Raw genomic sequence first — 19,060 nt, forward strand, 5'->3', positions numbered from 1 at the left:
TGCATCAGGAAAATAAAGTTGTCTGGCTTCGGTACTGTGCCAGTGTTTGAAGGAAAAAAACAAAATCAGAACCATATGCCTGCTCTCAGTATAGTCCCAAGTGGTGTATATTTCATAAGGTAACTTACCATTAATTTTTAAAGTCCTATGAATTGAGTTCTACTAATTGGACTTCTTGGGCTTTTTAAAGAAATGCTTTTAAAGAACCTTGAAATTCCCATAATCCAGCTGGCTTTGATCCTACAGGTCAGACATCCAAAATCCTGCCAGTAAGAGGCATAAGCTCCAAAAATTCTCCTAGAAGGGCTGTAACCAGAATACCCCCTTCAGTTCTACCCAGAAATAAGGCTCCTGGGATTGTTTTATCCAGGATATCACTATGATGGGTGCACAACATGAGTAACTTACATTGTGGTTTTTAAATTTACACCATCTCAAATGAATACTGGCTTACAGCTTCAAATGAAAGGAAATGATAGCAGGGATTTTAACCCAGTGAGAAACTCATCCAGATCTGAAATAAATGACTCTGAAAGCCATTCAAACAAGGTGAAGCTCTTTTCCTGCTCCAACACAACATTTTGGCTTCACATCTCCTGGGAAATTAAGGGAGATATAATTAAGCAGTCTGCTCGTACTCCTTCCTCTGAGCAGAGGAATGTTTTTCTCAGTCCCACAGATTAATGCACTCACTCACCACTATCACTGCTCCATCTCTGATCTCAGCATGAAGTTCGTAAAGATTTGCCCCCATCCTTCTTCCAGAACACAAAAGACGTTTCAAAATCTGTCTTCATTTTAAGTGCTCAATAACTAGCTTCCCAGGAACACTGCTGCTGGCTGACCACTCAGAGGCTTCCCTGGTCCAAAAGGGCATCCACACTGCAAAGATGAAGGCCAAGTCACCCATCCCTCCTGCAGAACCTTGCATCAGGATAGATACTTAAGTGACTGGTGACACACCAGAAGATCACAAAGCAAATATAAAAGAACAAAATTAACATTTCACTCATTGTAAAAAAATAGATATACACACATACCCAGGTGCTGTACAAGATAAATAATGGCACTCTCTTCACAACCACACGATCATGCTTGAGCTGAGCCCTGGTTTGACACAGCCTTGCGGTCCCCAGTCAAGAGCTGAACATCAACTTGATGAGGAGTTTCACAGCTGCTCACAGGTCCCAGAAGGGGCAATGCAAATTGGCAGAGTTCGGATTTTACTTCTCCAACCTTTTGCAACTTTATAAAACTGAGCAGCCAAAAGTCAAAGGCAAACTGCGAGCTCAGAGGGGACTCTGAAGCAGCAGCCAAATTTACCTAGTGCTGGTTGAGTAAGGGGAGATTGAATATCACCTCCTACAGAAGTTAACTGCCCTCACCAGGGAGATGTGGCAACTCCACTGAAGCCAACTGTTCTCTTAAGATACCTTTAAAATGCAGAAAAAAAAAAATAATACACACCAAGAAACCCACATCAGAATCTATGCAGAACGTGGATTTGGAAAGACATCAGACCCAGAGCTCTTACAACACAACTTATAAACGGAGAACTCTGCTTTACTGTTACTGAAACTCAGTTCCCTCATCACACGGCCTTACTGTAACAGCCTACAAAGCCTGAAGTTCTGCTGCTGATCTGTCAGCACCTCCATTCCAGCACTGAGCTGCTTTCTGTCTACACACTGCTCCTGGCACTGCAGCCTGGCATGAAGTTCAGCACCATGCAGCAGGCTGGGGGCTGCCTTCAGTCTGATGGTGAAAGTGCTGCATGGATCTTGCTTCTGTACTGGGGCTTCTGGATATGGCTACTGAGACAAATGTCCTGGGAAGGACTGCTAAGGAGCTTTATCACCCCAACTGTAAAAGCGGTTTCAGCAAGACCAGTAGCACCACTGGTCACCCCAGTATCACCCCAAACCAACAGCACAGCCCAAAAAAAGACTGTCTGTGAGGCTATACGTGTCTAGAACTGACTACACAGACTCAGAGCTTTAATCACTATTCATATCGGCACAGACAAACCCAGAACAAAGCAAGCTGTCCTCACAGGCAAGGCTCTCCAGCACTTGTTGCCTTCCCATCACCTAAACAGCACATTAAATACCTGTAGCACAACTGAGTTGGCTGCCAACAACTCCATACAATGTCATTTTTCTGCAAAGTACAAAATCTATCGTGTAGATCACCCAGTGTTTCAGGAACAGCAACAAGCTGTGCAAAAAAAAGAAAAAAAAGGAAGGAAAACATTGTAAATAGCTGTTAGTATGGATGGTGCATGGTCTTATGGGGCACTATCTAACCTGACACATCCAGGGAAATGTCCTCCAAGGAACACTACACATTTTTTCCATCACTGCTGAAAGATCGCAAATTGAAAATTGTGAAATCCCAAAGAGGACTCAATGAGCTCAGTTCATGAAAAAGCAAACTGCTGCAAGAAAAAAAATATATATTTGTTTGAACTTATCCAGAATCTGCAAGCAGCACAATATTACTTTGTAACCCACAGCAAGGAGTAGATCAACCTGGAAAGGAATGTACAGACCATTCTCAAAGACTTCTAGAAAATGCCTGGAACATTTTAATAACTTAATTCTGACTTAGAGAAATCTTTAATTAAGACAGCATTTAGAAAGCATTTTCAGAACAATATGGAATCCTGTGGAATGTGCTACGGCCCCCACAGGAGCTTGCTTGTGCTAAGAGCTGAGATCAGCCACGGCACACAGAAGGATAGCAGCAGCCAGCACCATCCATGTGCCATGCACTCATCATGTCTGTGTTCGGCACCAGGATCACTGCAACTCCGCTTTCTCATTCATTAAATGAGCTTGCCATGCTTTTTCTACAAAGGAGTTATCCCAAGTCACGCTCATACAGGACTTGACTTAATTATTAACTGCTGATCACTTATACTGGCAAGCCACTACTAGTCCTTGTTCCTTTAAAAAAGCAAGAAAATTAGGTCAAGGCAGCTTAAGCGCTACTAAAGTATGTCGCATAGCACCTTATATCCACAGCTCAGACAGCACTTCCTCACCCACCCGCAAGCCAGCAATGCCTAAGTCCAGTCCAGACAGCCAGAGGGTCTTTGTCTGGATACAAACATACCTCCCCTCATTCTTCAGGCAGTATGCCTCCTCTAAGTGTCTGTTTATCTGTACGTGGAGTTCCCAAGAGATTACTTTTGAGGAGGTCATACCCTGTTGGGGTCCTGTTTGGAAACGTCTTTCAGCTACAGCCTTCTGAAGTACTGCAGGCCTCCTACAGCAAGAGGCAGAGATGGAGTAGAGAAAGTTGCAGCAGAGGGATCTTTTTCTCTTTCTGGATACTCCTCAAGTGACAACCAGTGACTCATCAGCTGTTCCTCTGGAGAAAGCTACCCATCCAACCAACGCCATGGCAAGATAACAAAACACTTTAAATGCTTCCAATTTCTGCAATACACACAGAAGTAAAGAGCTGTTCTGTTACATGAAAGCCAGGGAGGGCACACAATCCATCACATCCAAGACAGCAGCTTTAGCACAAGCACTTCCCAACAGCAGTGCTGAAGTGCTGTGCTCCAGCAGAGTCCCACCTTGGAGCAGAGCAAGTGCCTTGGGAGCACACACTCTGTCATGTGCACTTGATCCATCCACCTTGCCAGCTTCACAATGAAAAACTGAGGCCACCCAGGCAATCCCATTAACATCACTTAATAGCTGTGTCAAGCACTGTGTCAGGTTCAGGGGATGCCAGCTGTCCAGTACTTCAAATCTGCCAGCTTCACGTGAGGCAGTGCCAAACATTCTGCCCAGTGCAGCTCTGGCTGGGTTTGGGACAGGATGAGGAAAGGAAGAATGCATCCTCTCCCTCCTGAAGCTGTGTGCTCCAGAGAGCTGCATTCTGTCCCATTCCCACATTGGCCATGCAGCCCAGCTGGAAGCAGGGGGCAGCCAGTGCAGTCAGTGAACAGCAACTGGCAAGACATACCTCAGTTCTCTCACTGGACTAGTCTGGGCTTGAATGTAAAGCACCACGAAGAACAGGAATCACTACAGCAGCATCCCATTTCAGACTGGGCACAGAGCTATACACCAGAAGCATAAGAAAAATGAGAACAGATGACATGATGGCATGATATTATGTAGCAGGGATTTACCTAAACTAACTCTTGACCCACTCCTGCTGAAAACAGTGTCATTTCTCAAGCATGTAGCGTTCCAGGGACACAAGCCAGCATTTGTAGCTACTGGTTGAGCTACAATAAATCCCTTTGGAAAGCTGTTCTGCAGCTCTTTTGCTAAAGAGCATTGTTTAATGCTTGACCATTTTGGCTGCAGATCACAGTAATCTCTTGCATGCTCCCTGTAAGATGTCCAAGTCATTCTGCAGACTTATAAGGAGGTAGCTTTTATAACACAAGCTGAAGCCAAGATTGTTTTGAACCACAAAAGGAACAAAATTTGAGGAGCTTCAAGAAACCTGGGGATATCCCTGCAACTGCTGCCTCTCCCTCTTGTGTTTTCAAGTATTACTGTGTCTTAAAGATCTTTTGGAGGAAGATTACTTCTCGTACAAGGAGTTGATGCAGGAGGCAGTAAACAGAATTGCTAGAAGTCATCATTAAATTTATAAGCCCAGACAGACAAATAGAATGTTGGGTTGTATCTCATTACATTTTAAAAGCACTCTATAACTAAGAAGCTTTCAGGGTCTTCCCCATCAGCCAGGTCCCACCTCCAAGGAGCTGCCAAGAGCTTTTACAGGCTTCAGAAGCTTTGTACCCAAAGATTTCCAGCAAGACCCAGGTGCATGTGCTGGTCTCCTCCAGGTCCTAACCCTTCTTGCTGACTGCACACAGCAGGAAGGAGACTCCCACGCTTCTCTGTGCCTCCTGCACCTTAGATATTTATAGACACGGATCAGATGCCCTCTGAGTCTTCTTTTCTCAAGGCTGAACAGACCCAGGTCTCTCAACCATTCCTCATACATGTTACACATTCTTGTTTTGGAAATGAGAACAGAAGCCGAACTGCCTAATCCAGGAGCAACAAACACACGTCCAAACACATGCACGTTGAGCTGACACAGTTCATTACTAAAATGGAAGAAAGTTTTTTTGGTGTTCCTTTCCTCATTGTGTATGGATGACATTGCTGAAGTGCACACACAAGTTCACCTTAACAGTGCATCACGTCCACCGACAACTGAGACACCTGAGTTTCCACAATCTTCTACCAGAAAAGGAGGGATGAATACAGTTCCTCACTGCTGACTTTGTGATCAGAGCTTTCCTTTCCAAGTTGTGCCAGAGGAGGTTTAGATTAGACATAAGGAAGAACTTCTTTTCTCAGTGAGTGGTCGGGCATTGGGATGGCCTGCACAGGGAGGTGGTGGAGTTGCTGTCCCTGGCAGTGTTCAAGAGGATGAGGAGCTATGGGATATGGTTTAGTAGCTTGTGGCAGCAATGGGAACGAGTGGATGGTTGGATTAGATGATCCTGTAGGTCCTTTCCAACCCTGTGATTCTATGATGATTCTTTGCTGCCTGGGAATAGCAGCAAAGAAATAGCTACATGTATGCACAGTGCTGTGAATGGGTCTGTAGCTGCAGACACAGCCAAAAGCCTACGTGAACACATCACTGATTAATCCAACTTCAGTGAGCTTGAAAATATTTTGCCGAAGACACGCCACACTATTGTGAAGCTGTGACTCACAGATGAGGTAAGCCAGCACTCCTCTTAAAATGTTTAGACCTTTAATTTTAAGGAATTAAAGAAGAGATGAAAAACAAAGTTTCAAAAGCCAGATCGTTTCACAGCTCTGACAAGCTAGGAAAGCAAAAATCAGACCCAGAAATCTCATGTCTGAGACAGAAGACAAAGTATTACAGCGATTACACCGCACATCAGAAGACTGAAAATGCCAAGGATCTGTAAACTGGACTCAGCCACCAGTGAAAATCCAGCTGTCCCTTTCAGGAAGCTGTGGAGTACTTGTCACGCAGCATAAAGTCAAATGACTGCACTTCTGGGAGGCTGCTTTTTGTGCTACCAGTACCAGCAAACAATCCAAATTTTAAGGCATTTTCTGCAGAACAACTTCAGGGGAGGAAAGGACAATAAAGGTACTTTCAGTGGATGTGACTTTCAGAAACACTTTCCCTTTGAGTTTTACTTTTTCCATACACACTCCTGAGCACTACAGAAATGGAAGCCAATTCTCATGGAGCCATTATTTTTCCCTAATGGGTTCAGAGAATTTAATTCTGTTTTTCTAATTATCTTAATAGTTACTCAGAAGCAAGAACTTTATAGGCTAATAAAAATAGACCTAAAATAGTTTCATAAAAGCTGCTAAAAAGGAAGGGGGGGAAATCTATACAAAATATTTGTGTAAGTAATAATGGGTATATCACAGTCAGTGAGCTCCAGACAGAACAACCTCAGAGTTTGGGTTTAACTGGAAATAACTTCGCTTCTTGCATCATTTTTTACATCTTAGCAGCCAAATGCCTCCTCTACTAAAAGTCAGTCTGAGTTTGATGCAGCTTCTGTGGAAATGTAGTGTTGCACAGCCATCTGATGCATTCTCCAACAGGTCAATGCTGAGGATCACAGCTGGGTATGGATGAGGAAGAGGCAAGAGCTGCTATGTACTGAGCTGCACAGGAGCAAAACTTTAGCACACACCCCAAGGGTAAGAGCCCTGAACCTGGACTTCAGGTCTGGGGAGGATCAGCTGGTTTCAGAGGATCACTCAGCCTAAGCCCTTAAACCCACTTAGGCCTACATTCACAAAAGGAGTTAGACACCAAAAATCTCGCTTTCTAGGGTTTTCAGTTCACTCTGGCACAAAACAAGTGTGCAAATGCATCTACCATACAAACCACAAGAGATAAAAAACAGTTATCTAAATGAAGAAGTTGGAGGAAACATACAGAGAAAAACCGAGTAGACAGCTTATTTCCAACTGTGAACCCATTTACAAGAAAGCACATTAGTTACATACAGATAACCCTAAAATAACCGTTTTCCTTTCCTCCTTTAAAACTAGCTCACACACAGCACCACATTTCTCACATTCAGCCCATTCAGTGCTTTCTACACACAGCGATCCTTCTCCCATTTTATCCTGCAGTGCTGGCCCCACTAATCACTGACATATGCTCCAGCACAGTGCATTTCCTCTGGCATGCCTTAAAAAGAAGCGCTGTCACCAGAGCAATGTACGCGCTGGCAAATATGGTCTGTCAGGTTTTGTTTTCGAGGACTATAAAAATAGACTTCACTTGAGAACTCATACCCCCTGGAGATAATTTAAAAAACAAAAAACAAGTTTTCCGATGGCTTGCTAAATGAAATACAAAACTATGTTTTTTTTTTCCCCTCTCTGGATGTTTGAAAACAATAACATTTTCAGTTTAAGTCAATATTTGAAGTTTTATTGCACGACTGACAATTCCCAGCTAATTTACCTGCAAACACCAGTGCTCCTTCCTCGTGTGCATCAATTTACAGCTGCTCCTCAGACATTTCTACGAGGAGCAGCCTCTTATTACAGAACTTAGCACTCCGAAAGGCACGAGCACTTCACTTGTTTCCAGAGCTGAAGTCTTTCACCTTGGGTAACCAGCATTACTCCGTGCCCATGACAGCTCTGGCTGAAATGCAAGGAGAAGGATTTTGGCATAGATTGAAGTTTGAGACACTTCCCTGTTAGTCTGTATGTAATTGGCTTTGCCAAGGACTCTCGTTCTCTAATCAGATGGCCCAAGCTCACATTTGCAGAAAATATGCAACTGTGGAGGAAGAAAATCCATTATCTTCTATACACAGACACTCTACAGCAATTGAAATCAAGGACAACTCAAGTACCCCCACGTTTCAGATAAGACTTTTCTAATCTTCCACATCCCCACGCACAGAGCACAACCCGCATCTGCAATCACGAACAGCTTGAGGCAGCACGAGAAAGCCTCTCCTTGGGGTCATTTAAGACACTGCAGCTGGAAGAGAACAGCTATAGATCGTAAATTTCTATTAGATATGGACTTCTGAATTTAAGAATTAGTTTAGGTGGCAGTGCATGTGACATCCTGCTTAGAAGGATACGGGAAAACGAGAACTGATTTACCCTAAGATTGATATCCACGCTTCAGTTGAAGTTTCTGCATGTACCTACATGCAAAAAAATTTTTGTTCTTAAATCACATTACACTGCATGTAGCAATGGTGTTCTGTTTTGGTTGAGAGAGCACAAGGCAGCAGCAGAGGGTATACGTGCATCTGCCAGCTTTACTGAGGAAGTTCTCAGCCTGTGACTTCTGCCCAGAAAAGACCCTCTCCCCAACACTGACCTGCTGAGACAAGCTACAAGCAGATAAACTGAACAGCCTGAAGAGATAAACTTGGGCTTACATGGGACAATAGTACACTGAGGTTCCAAGAGGACAGCAGGGTCCCAGGGAAGTCAAGAGACAACATGGGAAGAGTCCCCACAATAAATTTCTGGATCAGTCACTGCAGGAGAACAGTGAGCAACTCATGCCCATCTTGTCAAAACAATGGGAGAAATCTGAACTAAAATAGGAGATGGATTTCATAATAGAATTGCTTGCTCTTTTTTAAGCTGTTACAACAACAGTACATATATTGGACATTCTCATTAGATATTTTTTTAGAACATCTGTTTTATGAGCAGCAACAATAGAAGTCATGACAGTATTTGAGTGAAGATACCTTTAATTCTGAAGTGAACCTCACTCAGCGATATTTAGATAAACTTCAACAAACTGGAGGAGTGGAGATGCAGCTTTCACACATTCCAACTGTGTGAAGGAGGCATTGGCCAAATCTCAATACAAAGATGTATTTTTAACCACAACGTATACGCTCAGCGAAGCACAGTGCACAATTCCCCTCTCCTGCTTTTCTCCAAAGGAGTCTCACGTTCAACAAAATGCAATAGCTCCTTCTGCAAAGCATGAGAGACAAATGTAATTGATGCAAATTCCATGAACACTAAGAGTTTCTCTAAATGGATTCTTGCTAAAGAAGTGAGCTCTGTGCACCTGCACGTCTAGCACAGCATCACACGCACCCAACTTCACTAGTACCTCTTCCTGTAGCTAGAGCTGCCCGTGCTGGAATTCATCTGCTTTATGAAATTCTGTTTATTTATCTATCTGTCCTAAGCTTAAAAAAAACCCCACCATGACAGGTTTGGATGACTGGAGGAAGAGGGAAGAGATACTACACATGGGACAGTTGGCTCCTTAAAGGCTGATCTCCCCTCCACATTTCCAAATAGTCAACAGGAACAATAGGAAAAAGCTAACAATAATAATCATATAGTTAGTCCTCTGGTCTCCCCCTCCTCTTACTCCCTCCAGATACATTTCTGCCAGTTTCTGCATCAAAACCCCAAGTCTTTCAATACTTTGCAGACGTTTTTGCAATGTAAACCCACGCCTGCAGGCCCAGAGAAGCAAAACAACATTGGGAAGTCTCATTCTGAACAGTTTAATTGTGCCAACATAACTTCTTTGCCACTGTGAAGGAGACCTGGGAACAGATGCTGTTTTCTTGAAGTGAGATTATTATTATTTTTTTCTTGCAGATGAAATCAGTTTCTTGAACAGCATTCCAAAACAGCCATAAAAAAGGAAAAAAGGACAGCATGCAACAGAAATAAATAAGTAAGCATTAGTTTCAGATATTTCCAACACAGCAAGATGTAGCCTGAGAAGCAGCAGCAGCCCACAGCGTATTGGTGGATCTGCAAAACTAACAAGTGCAGGAGTGAAAAGAGGGTTATTTCTTATTACTTGTTTATCACACACGAAAGCCTGACAACTGATAATCTGCAAGATACACGAGACCACAGAAGATAATCACAGGGTTTACTTCTTTTTGAGATACTGAACCCTCTTAAGCAGTGGCTAACATGAACTGATAGTTACGTTAGCTAAATGTAAGTGCTCTCCTGCAATGTTACAAGGAGCAACTTACTGCCTAATAAAGCCCTCTGCAGAGTAACACCTGTATTTACCCACCTTTTGAGGTTCTGACTTCCTTTAGTGAGGGAATTGATTTTACACACCTGAGCTGAAAGTACAGCATCTGAAGAGCGGCACTTTCAAGGACACAGAGTTAAGATTAAAGTCAGCCTGAACAGAAGGAACAGCTCTTTCTTCTAAAAAAATAAAAATAAAACTCAAATAATCTTGGGATGCTAGACCTGGTTACGTGTATTTGGGTATCATACCTTAGATCAAAGACACTAAGACTCTGGCTTTTCAAAGGAGCATCACATCCTAAGACATCTTTGAAAACTTTGGTCTGAACATTAAGAACACTCAAACACTGTTGCACTTCTTTTATTTATTAAGCAACAGCTCATGATTACTAATGTCTGAGAAAATTCCTTCTTTGGACTTCATCTGAGAGATGCTGAGAAATGTTGGGTGTCTCCTTTCCATCGCAGAGAAAAATTGCTTTGTTAATAGTGATGTGAACTAGGAGAAAGTAACTTCTCAAATGAATCTGAACAAATAATTCACACAAAGGCAAGCCTACATGATCTTCCACTTAGCAAAACCAAGATTGGCTAATGAAGATTTTAAATGTTAGATCTTCTTACATAAACCTCAGCAACGGTAGAGAAGAGGACGATGGAAAACCATCTTGGACTGCACATGTAATTGTAAGCAAAGGATCCCAGGCTTCAGAGAGGAAGCAGAGCTGAACCTTTCATAACAACCCAGCTTTGTAAAGTGGGCAGAAGCAAAGCAGCTCTGCATGCAGGAGTCTGTTAACAGTACACTGAGATCAGATCCAACAAAACCCTAAAACAGAGCAAAACTTTGACCAACCAAAGAAAAAACTTCATTCTAATCAGGTTACTCAAAGGACAGAACAGTCATATACACACACAGACACAATTCATCCAGAAAGTTCTGGCAGGACACTGACAGCTTTACTGGTGTTCTGCAATTCCTTTATTGTTATTACTGACTACAAGTCCTGCAGCTGGAAGAGAGCTCATGTAAGTTCAAAGTGAAAGATCAACAATTCCTACCTTAAAAAAAAAAATCACTCTTCCACATTTCTTTGAAACTCAACGCCTGGTCAGCCATTGTTTCTGTGCATTTCAAGCAAACACTCCGAAATGCTTTTTGGAATTTTGACCTCAGGAGTCCCTTTGTGAACCCTCAAGCACGCAGAACAGACTTGCATCCAAAAGCTACAGCATCGAGCCACTGCTACATCAACTGAGCCTGACATGCACGCAAGAAATACACATCAGCGGAGAAGCTCTGAACACAAATTGGTGACCTCAATGCAAAGGGGACACTCAGCTTGGCAGGGAAGGATGCCATCAGTCAGTTTTGAGAGACACTTTTTTTAGAAGATACTTTCTGCTGCTACTTGTGCTAATTGGACAAAAAGAAAGTACTACAGTTGAAAGATTAATAAGAGGTTGAGCCTGGAAGACACAGCCACTGAATAAACATTGAGTGAAATTCAAGGTTTGGAGCTGCTGTGCATTCAAGTCTCTAACGCCTCCACTTTCTTTCCATTTTCCTCTATTTCTTATTAAGGGAAGGATCACAATATCCACAAGAGTTACATCTCGCTTACAATGAGTTTTCCATCTGAGACTCCGTTACCATGTTTACCTTCTTGTAATTGCAGTTTGATTCAACAGTAAGGGAAAGCAAAGGCTGCAGACACACAAACCACATTTCATACAGTACAAATCTCAAGCCCATCAGCTGCCATTTAGTAGCTGCCTCCAAGCAGGTGCTCGTTCACTGTGCTTGTAATACCGCTGAGAGCACCCAGACAACAAGACGAATTTCATCCCTGGCTCACTTTGATGGCAACACATTTGTGCACTTGTATAACGATCTCCGAAAGATGAAAGTAGTTGAATGCCACTCACCTTTAGTACTGTTAACCAGAACTCAGTTTTAATTAAGATGCCTGAAGAGAGGTGTTCTAACAACCGAAGAAGTCAGACCTTAAAAAGGAACTGGCTGACATTTCCCCCAGCTTTCTGAACACACTCATGATGGACTCTAATCGCCGTAGCTAGGAGTTGGTGCTTCCAAGAAAGTGACAAGAAGAATAAATAACTTCTCTTGTGAGCTACAGAAAATGTCATCAGCCTTAAAAAGGCAACTTGGTGAAGTGGGAAGGTGCAGAATAGCATCAGAGGGAACTCCACGAGTGGGATAGCTGGAAGAGTTCACCTGTAATAAAATCAGCAGCTCCTCCACTGAATCAAGTTTCCTCCCTGGGTACTGGCATCACTGGAGCACTGCTTGTACTCCACTGTAACCGTGGCTGAAAAGCCTTAATTATAGATATATGCTCCAGAGAGTTCTCTTTTAACCCCGGAGCTAAGATTAGAGAAAATGAAGCAACTGCAAAAGGGCAAGGAAAAGAGCTAATTATTTAGAAAGAAAAGCAAATTTAAAGACCAAGATGTGGCAGACCTCCCTTCTTTGAAGCCACAATTTAAAGCTTTATCAACTTTATGAACAATACGAAGTGTCAAGTGACATACTTCTTATATTTTAAGGGGCACATGGGACTCGGATGCAGAGCTGCCAGCAGATCTCAGACAAAGAAGCAGTTAAGTTCCTTTTCTACCCTGGCTTTTGAAGAAGAGGGGCTGCCCAGTAACCTACTGTGCCACACATTGATTTACTGACTGGTAGCTTTCTCCAATCATTCATCAGATCCTTTAAATTTGACAAGAGAGGCACAGTCTGACAAGTCAGCCATAACTTGATATCCAGTACTGCTTGTATCCCTCACAAAGCTCTGTAGATAAACACTCTCATCCTTGTTACTTATCCATTATCCAGACAAGGTAACACAAAATAACACCAGTGTCAGTTACACTGATAGGGGAGATCCCATTACCACTGAGGGGTCATGCTTCGTGCTGAATGAAGTGGGACAAGTAACACTTCCCAGCTCCACGGGAAGTCACGAGCTGCAGGTCAGATCTGAAGCTCCAAAGGAGATAACAAAGAACTTGAAAGACTGTTCATGGCAAACAAAATGCAAAAGGTGGTCTTAAGGGAGAAGACAGAAATGCAAAATTGAGGGGGATGTGCTCTTATTCCTGGATTAGGGAATAGAGAGTCGTTGTTATACTCCTAAAAGTGACTGGAGCATCGAGATTTGTACAGGTGTCTATGAAATCTGATCAACAGATTCACATTTCTATTTACTGCTAAAAACCAACCCACCGACAGTTACCCATTCAGCAAACAATCTGGGATCTGCAGTCAGTTTCTTTTGCAGCTCCCTCTAGAAGCAGAGGAACCCCAGGTAAAGCTGCATGCAAAGGGAATACAGGGGTGACCCAACCACACCAGGGCAGCCTGAAGTGGGTCTGTCCTGGGAGACTGGCTCAGATTAAGACAAAGGGCAGAACAGTTACTCCTGATTTCATTCCAGACTAAGAAGTTGTAGATACAAAGTTATTATCTATTCAGCTTCAGCAGAATCTGTGTGAGTGCTGCTTAAATGACATTTAAAGAAATATTTATATAAACCATTATTTAAGTAGTCACTGATATCTGCTTTCTATCCCAGTATATTCCATCAGATTATCCAGTTCTTAATCCACTTGGTTATGGAAAAATTCCTTTCCTGTTTTCTCTAAAAGGTGATTCAGAAGACCTACATGTGCATTTCAGCCACTAAACCTGAGAGTACTTTTCTGCCACTTCTCCAGGATTCCATATGCACAAAGCTATTGCAGCCACGCGTCCCCGTGACTGCACAGTACCATGCAATATTTATGCTATCAAGCAATTTAAAGCAGCACAACTTACTGAAGTTACTCCACAGAGATAACAGCATGAAGACACGAAGCATGATGGACCCTCTAGAAAGACACTCTAGTTCCTCTGCCAAAGACATGGGCAGCATGACAAGCTGTTTTTCTGCTTACTTCTGGCTGGCAGAGAGCAGAAGGGTTTTCCTCTTCTCTTCCCAAGCCCCTGGGAAGCCTTAGCAGCAAGGGAAGTCTGCAGAACCACCCCATTCCTGAGCAGCATGTGCTAGCCACAACATGAAGCTGACAGCCAGAGAGTTTCATAGGTGCCCCAAGGGTGGGATGGCAAAGCTGATCATCTTCCTCTGGTGAAGAAGAGGCAAGCAGCAGCAGCAGCATTTTTGAAGTAGCACAGTACTGCTCCCTGTTCAGCTTGTAACCACGGCTGCTTTTTCAGCAGTGCAGCCCAGACATTTGGAGCTTAACTGCACCAAAGCCAAAGTTTATTTCCCCAAATTGTCCAAGGGCTGTGCTCTCACAAAGCTTCAATCACATCTGAAGCCTGTGTCTCATTCACAGCCCCAAGCAGCCAGGTAGAGCTGGCAGCAGAGGGCACCACACAATCAGCTTTGTGATTTATATACTTCCATCATGCTCACAAGTGATTTTATAGAGCACAAATTACTACTACAACAAGCTACAGGGTGACTTTATAAAGCATGCACGGTATCAAATGAAATGCATAAAACGAAAGGCTGCTAATTTGCGACAACACTTTTATCCAGCGATTCAGAGAATGAGATGTTCAAGCTTAATCTCTCCTGGAGTTCAGATGCCACGTTCCCATAACAGCACAAACCACGCAGCGCAGATCTCCAGCATGGCCAGACAGGTACTGAGTGGGATCTCTGCAGAGGATTAGGAATCATGCAGCTACTCGCATCACCCCAAGCACAAACCACCAGCCCACAAACCAACTCATCTGTGTTTTACACGCCGCAGGACCACACAGCAATTAAACGTTTGGGCTGACGATGCCCAGCAGCCTCTGAGGCAGAGAGCTGAGATCGAAGAGACAAAAGGAATGGGCTGTTTTATCTTGAAATCCTCCACACCTGCAGATCATGTGTTTTTACCTACTGAATGCCTGTTTATAAAAAGAGAAGGATGAAGCTACACGAAAGTCAGACTTTATTACATTAGCATGCTGACGTACGCATGCTGTGAGGAAAAAATGTATTGGAGTATGGGAAGCTAAGCCAGTAGTTCTGTTGTCAGAACATTTTAGTACCTCAATCCTGTCATCTCTACTGAGAGCCACCACCCTCACCAAAGTTACACGCACCACGAAAAAAGGACTTCCCAGTTCATATTGCCTGATGAGCAATCGTAAATCCATCACAATTAAGGATGCTTCTGCACTTGCAGTTGTAGTTAAAGCAAGTCAATGCAATATTGACATCTGCAGCATGACCTTGGGGCAGGCCTGTCATGGGGGGGGGCAAGCCATCCTTCTCTGTAGGGTGGGATCCAACCAGTGAAGCTCCAGAAGAAACCCAAGGGCAGAAGGAAAGAACCAGACCTGACTCACAGTGTTGAAGCAACCCATTAATTTCAGCCACCGTAATGTTTCCCCTGAATGTGTAACTACAGAAACAATTTTCTGCCAAGGATCTCGATCTCCTGCAGAAACAATCCACCATAATCTTCTCAGGAATATATTTACATGGCTCCTGGTTGCATAACTTTCTGACAGCTTTGTTTCAGGCACTAGAAAGACTAAACAAGGCAAAGATGGCCCGTATCAATACACTGCCCTTGTGAAAATAACATGCAGCATAGGTGCACAACTACACAAACTCTTGGCATGATTTAAACTTCCAAATCTTAGCACTGCAACTGTATACTCTAGGAATTCTTTCTTACAGTTTTAGTCCAACTGCTTCTTCCAACTTCTCTCCCCTTTGCTGTAACTCTGGAAGATAACATTACTGAAAAGCAGGCACTATTTGAGAGAAAGAATGAGCACGAACATAGGTTTCATTGAAAACCTCATTTTGTATCACATCTATAATGCCCACAACACAGAGATGAGCCTGCACAAGAAGATAAATTAAAGCCAGAAATAGATAAAAATCTTTTTTCTGACTGCTATGAATATTGATTTTTATGATACAGCCTCCTATGGTCTTACTAGTTTAGGTGTTAGAAGTCAGCCCTTCTGTAAGGCTCCATAAGCAAGCAGACAAACAGCACATTCACTACAAGCTGGACGGTGATGGGCTGTACAAAACTGCAAATGGTTGTCAGGACCCTCAGAATCATCAGTGCTGAGGGTGCCGGGTAAACTCTCTGCAGTCAGCTGGCAGATAACTCTATGACAACAGCAAAACAAACAAACAAACATTTGTTTTATCTTTATTGTGCTTCATCTGAAATTATTTTCACCGCGGCAGCCAGCTGTCCTTCGGGGTACGTTTTCCCCTGCTCAGTGTAACTGCAACTATCATTTCATGGCCCAGTCCTTGAAAAACACATATATACAATACATGGATATCTTTGCTGTCAGACCCACTGCGACCTACACCGCCACATTAAGGAGAAGGTCTAGCCTCCATGCTACACGCAGCAGCTCCAGTTTGCACAAGCACAGCAGTTTGTACTTCAAATTCCCCTGCAATCAGCACAGATATCTCCTGCCCAGTTCAACACGCCCTCAAAACAAAACAGCCCTCAAAATTTATGGACAGCTTTCATGCTTCAAACAGCTATAGGATAAAGAAAAATAGAATGAACATTCTGCATAGCACAGGCAATATGACATATCTTACTTCTGAGACGACTGAACATATATACTGAAATCAGCAGTGATGCACTGCATCGTGGAAACTGCCAGGCTTACAGTTCCCCTCACCCAAAGCCCGCAGCTCAGGGACCATTCTGGAAGACCAAAAATAAGAAGTCAGCCTGTTACCGTCTTTTCTGCTCTTCTAGACTTAACCAAAATTAACTGCTGCCTCCACAGCAAGGAACTTTGAGGCCTCCCAAGGATAATTACCAGCTTCCACCTTCAGAATGCCTAGAAGCCACAATTTTACATTGGTCTTCACCTTGCCAAAACGCCAACTATGCGAAGCTGTGCAGCAGCGGCCTGCAGGGCTGGATTTTGTCAGTCATGCAAAATAGACTGCCTGCACACAACAGAAACCCAAGCATAAGGCAGAATCATCAGGCATGTTACAAGCACTGCGTGCATTAAAAGGATTGCTGCGCAGCTCTGAGAGTCAGATACACAACCACAGCGTGGCACACAAGAATCATGGGAGGAATGGGAAGACCCCCCCCCCCCCATCAGCATGGGGATGATGATGGTCATGCCTGGGCTTAATCCCAGATGCTCACATCTGAAAAGGGTTTCTTTAGGAAGGAAGAGCCCGATCCCAGCTCGGCTATGCCTTGTTCCAATAGAGAAATCACCAAAATAAGTTTCTCCACCTCTATGGTGCAGTCATAATGGTAAATCTCCAAGGAGGGAAAGATTTAGACAACCAAGAGTTTTAAGTGGTTCTAAAGAAGGAGAGCCTTGTGGAGCAGGAGCTGAAGTGACAGTTATGTGCTGACATTTCAAGCTTTCAGGTCCCCATCATTCTTAATGGTACGGAGCCAAACCAAGAACTGGATAAAGCAATTACATCGCCAGAAGTAAAACAGCTAAACTGAGCTTACAAACGTCTGATTTGGGCGATCTAGCACTGCTGTCTCTCACACGGAGCAGAAGGGTTCGTCTGTTAGATCTACAGCTACATCAATGGGACGAGAAAGGAACACAGCCACTCGCTGCAGCATCGCTAAGCAGCGGGAGCACAGCGGGAAGAGCTCAGAGACAGCCCCGAGCTCCTCCTGCCCTAAGGGAGGGCTGGGCACACGCATCGTGCTCAGCAAGTCCTCGCCACAGGGCCTGGGGGCACCTGGAGTTAAAGGAGTCGCTCGCTGCCTGCACCTGGGGCAGGTGAGGAGCAGACTGCACTCCTTTGGGATGCAGAATCCTTTGCGCTGCAAGGATGGGACAACCCTTCGTTATTTTTTTTTCCCCTCTAGAGCGAGGAGCTCGCTTTACTCCCTCACCACGCTCAGCCGAGCGGACCTCCGGATCCACGAGCAGCCAGGGAAGTTGGGACATCCCACCTGCAGCCCACCCCCCGTGCAAAACCCTCATCCCTCACCTTACGTAAAGGCAACCCTCGCATCCCCCACGGAGGGCGACGCCGCACTCAGTCGGACACAGCCTCGCCCGGCACGGAGGGACGGGCTGAGACCCCCGGGCACTCACACACGGGTAGGGACCCTCGGGCACAAGGGGGTGGGCTCAACCCACTCCCCTCTCCCTCCCCCCCTCCCAGGGCATGCAAGACCGCAGCTCAGCGCTCACCTCCCGTCCCCCGCAGCCCCTCGCACCGCCAGGACCCCCTCCTCACCCTCGGGACCCCTCTCCCACTCACCGCCGCCTCTCCGGCCGCTGCCCCCGGTGGCCCCACGGCCGCCCCCTCCCCGCCGCTCGCCCCGCCGCCCTCCAGCTGCCGCTCGCGGTACAGGGACCAGAGCCCCACGTTGGGCAAGAAGACGAGGGCGGCCAGCGCCAGCCCCACCGCCTGCAGCAAGCGCTTCTGCTTCCGCCGCATCGGAGCCGCCGCCGCCGCCGCCGTGAGGAGGGGGCGAGGAGGGGGCGAGCAGGGAGCGCGGAGCCGCCCAGACGGAGCGCAACTTGCCCGGAGCGCGCGGCGGCGGCGGGCGGCAACTCGGGCACTTCCGCTCCGCTCCGCGCCGGGGGCGGGGCCAGGCGAGGTCACGCCCACTCCGCCGGGAGGGGGCGGTCCCTCCGCAAGCCCCGCCCCTCCCGGCTCGGCTCGCGGGAGGCGGTGCGGGGAGCGGAGCGCTAATTGCTGCGGAGCGGCTCCGCAATTAGCGCCTTGGTGGAGGGCTGCGTGGTAATTAAACTGCCTTCCGCCGGCCCGTTAGCGGATGGGTAGCCGCGGAATAGCTTTTTTTTTTAATTATTATTAATTTTAGGACGTCTTCTTCTCTTTTTTCTCCTTGAAACAAACCGGCCGCTTAAATAAACCGCTTCCCCGAAATTCGGGATCGCCTCTGGATGGCACAGAGCCCTGGGGGTGAGGAGCAGCAGCCGACCCCGTGCGAGCAGCGCGGCTGTCGGGGACGCGAACGCGGCCCTCTTCCCACGCGGAGCCCCGAGGGGAGCTGCCCCA

At 45.2% G+C, this 19,060-nt stretch overlaps 1 protein-coding gene across 1 annotated transcript in view; it reads right to left on the reverse strand.

Moving 5' to 3' along the window:
- The window catches only part of GALNT10 (polypeptide N-acetylgalactosaminyltransferase 10), a 74,057-nt gene extending 55,546 nt beyond the window's left edge, over positions 1–18,511 (reverse strand). Inside the window, exon 1 of the mRNA XM_065734682.1 lies at positions 18,296–18,511. Coding sequence (XP_065590754.1) covers positions 18,296–18,475 — 180 coding nt within the window. The 5' untranslated portion in view covers positions 18,476–18,511. The remainder of the gene's footprint in view (positions 1–18,295) is intronic.
- Between the last annotated feature and the right edge of the window lie 549 nt (positions 18,512–19,060).

This window comes from Cyrtonyx montezumae, unplaced genomic scaffold (assembly GCF_038088225.1).
Source record: "Cyrtonyx montezumae isolate F1298 unplaced genomic scaffold, pur_monq_1.0 scaffold_18, whole genome shotgun sequence".
NCBI classification, from domain to species: Eukaryota; Metazoa; Chordata; class Aves; order Galliformes; family Odontophoridae; genus Cyrtonyx; species Cyrtonyx montezumae.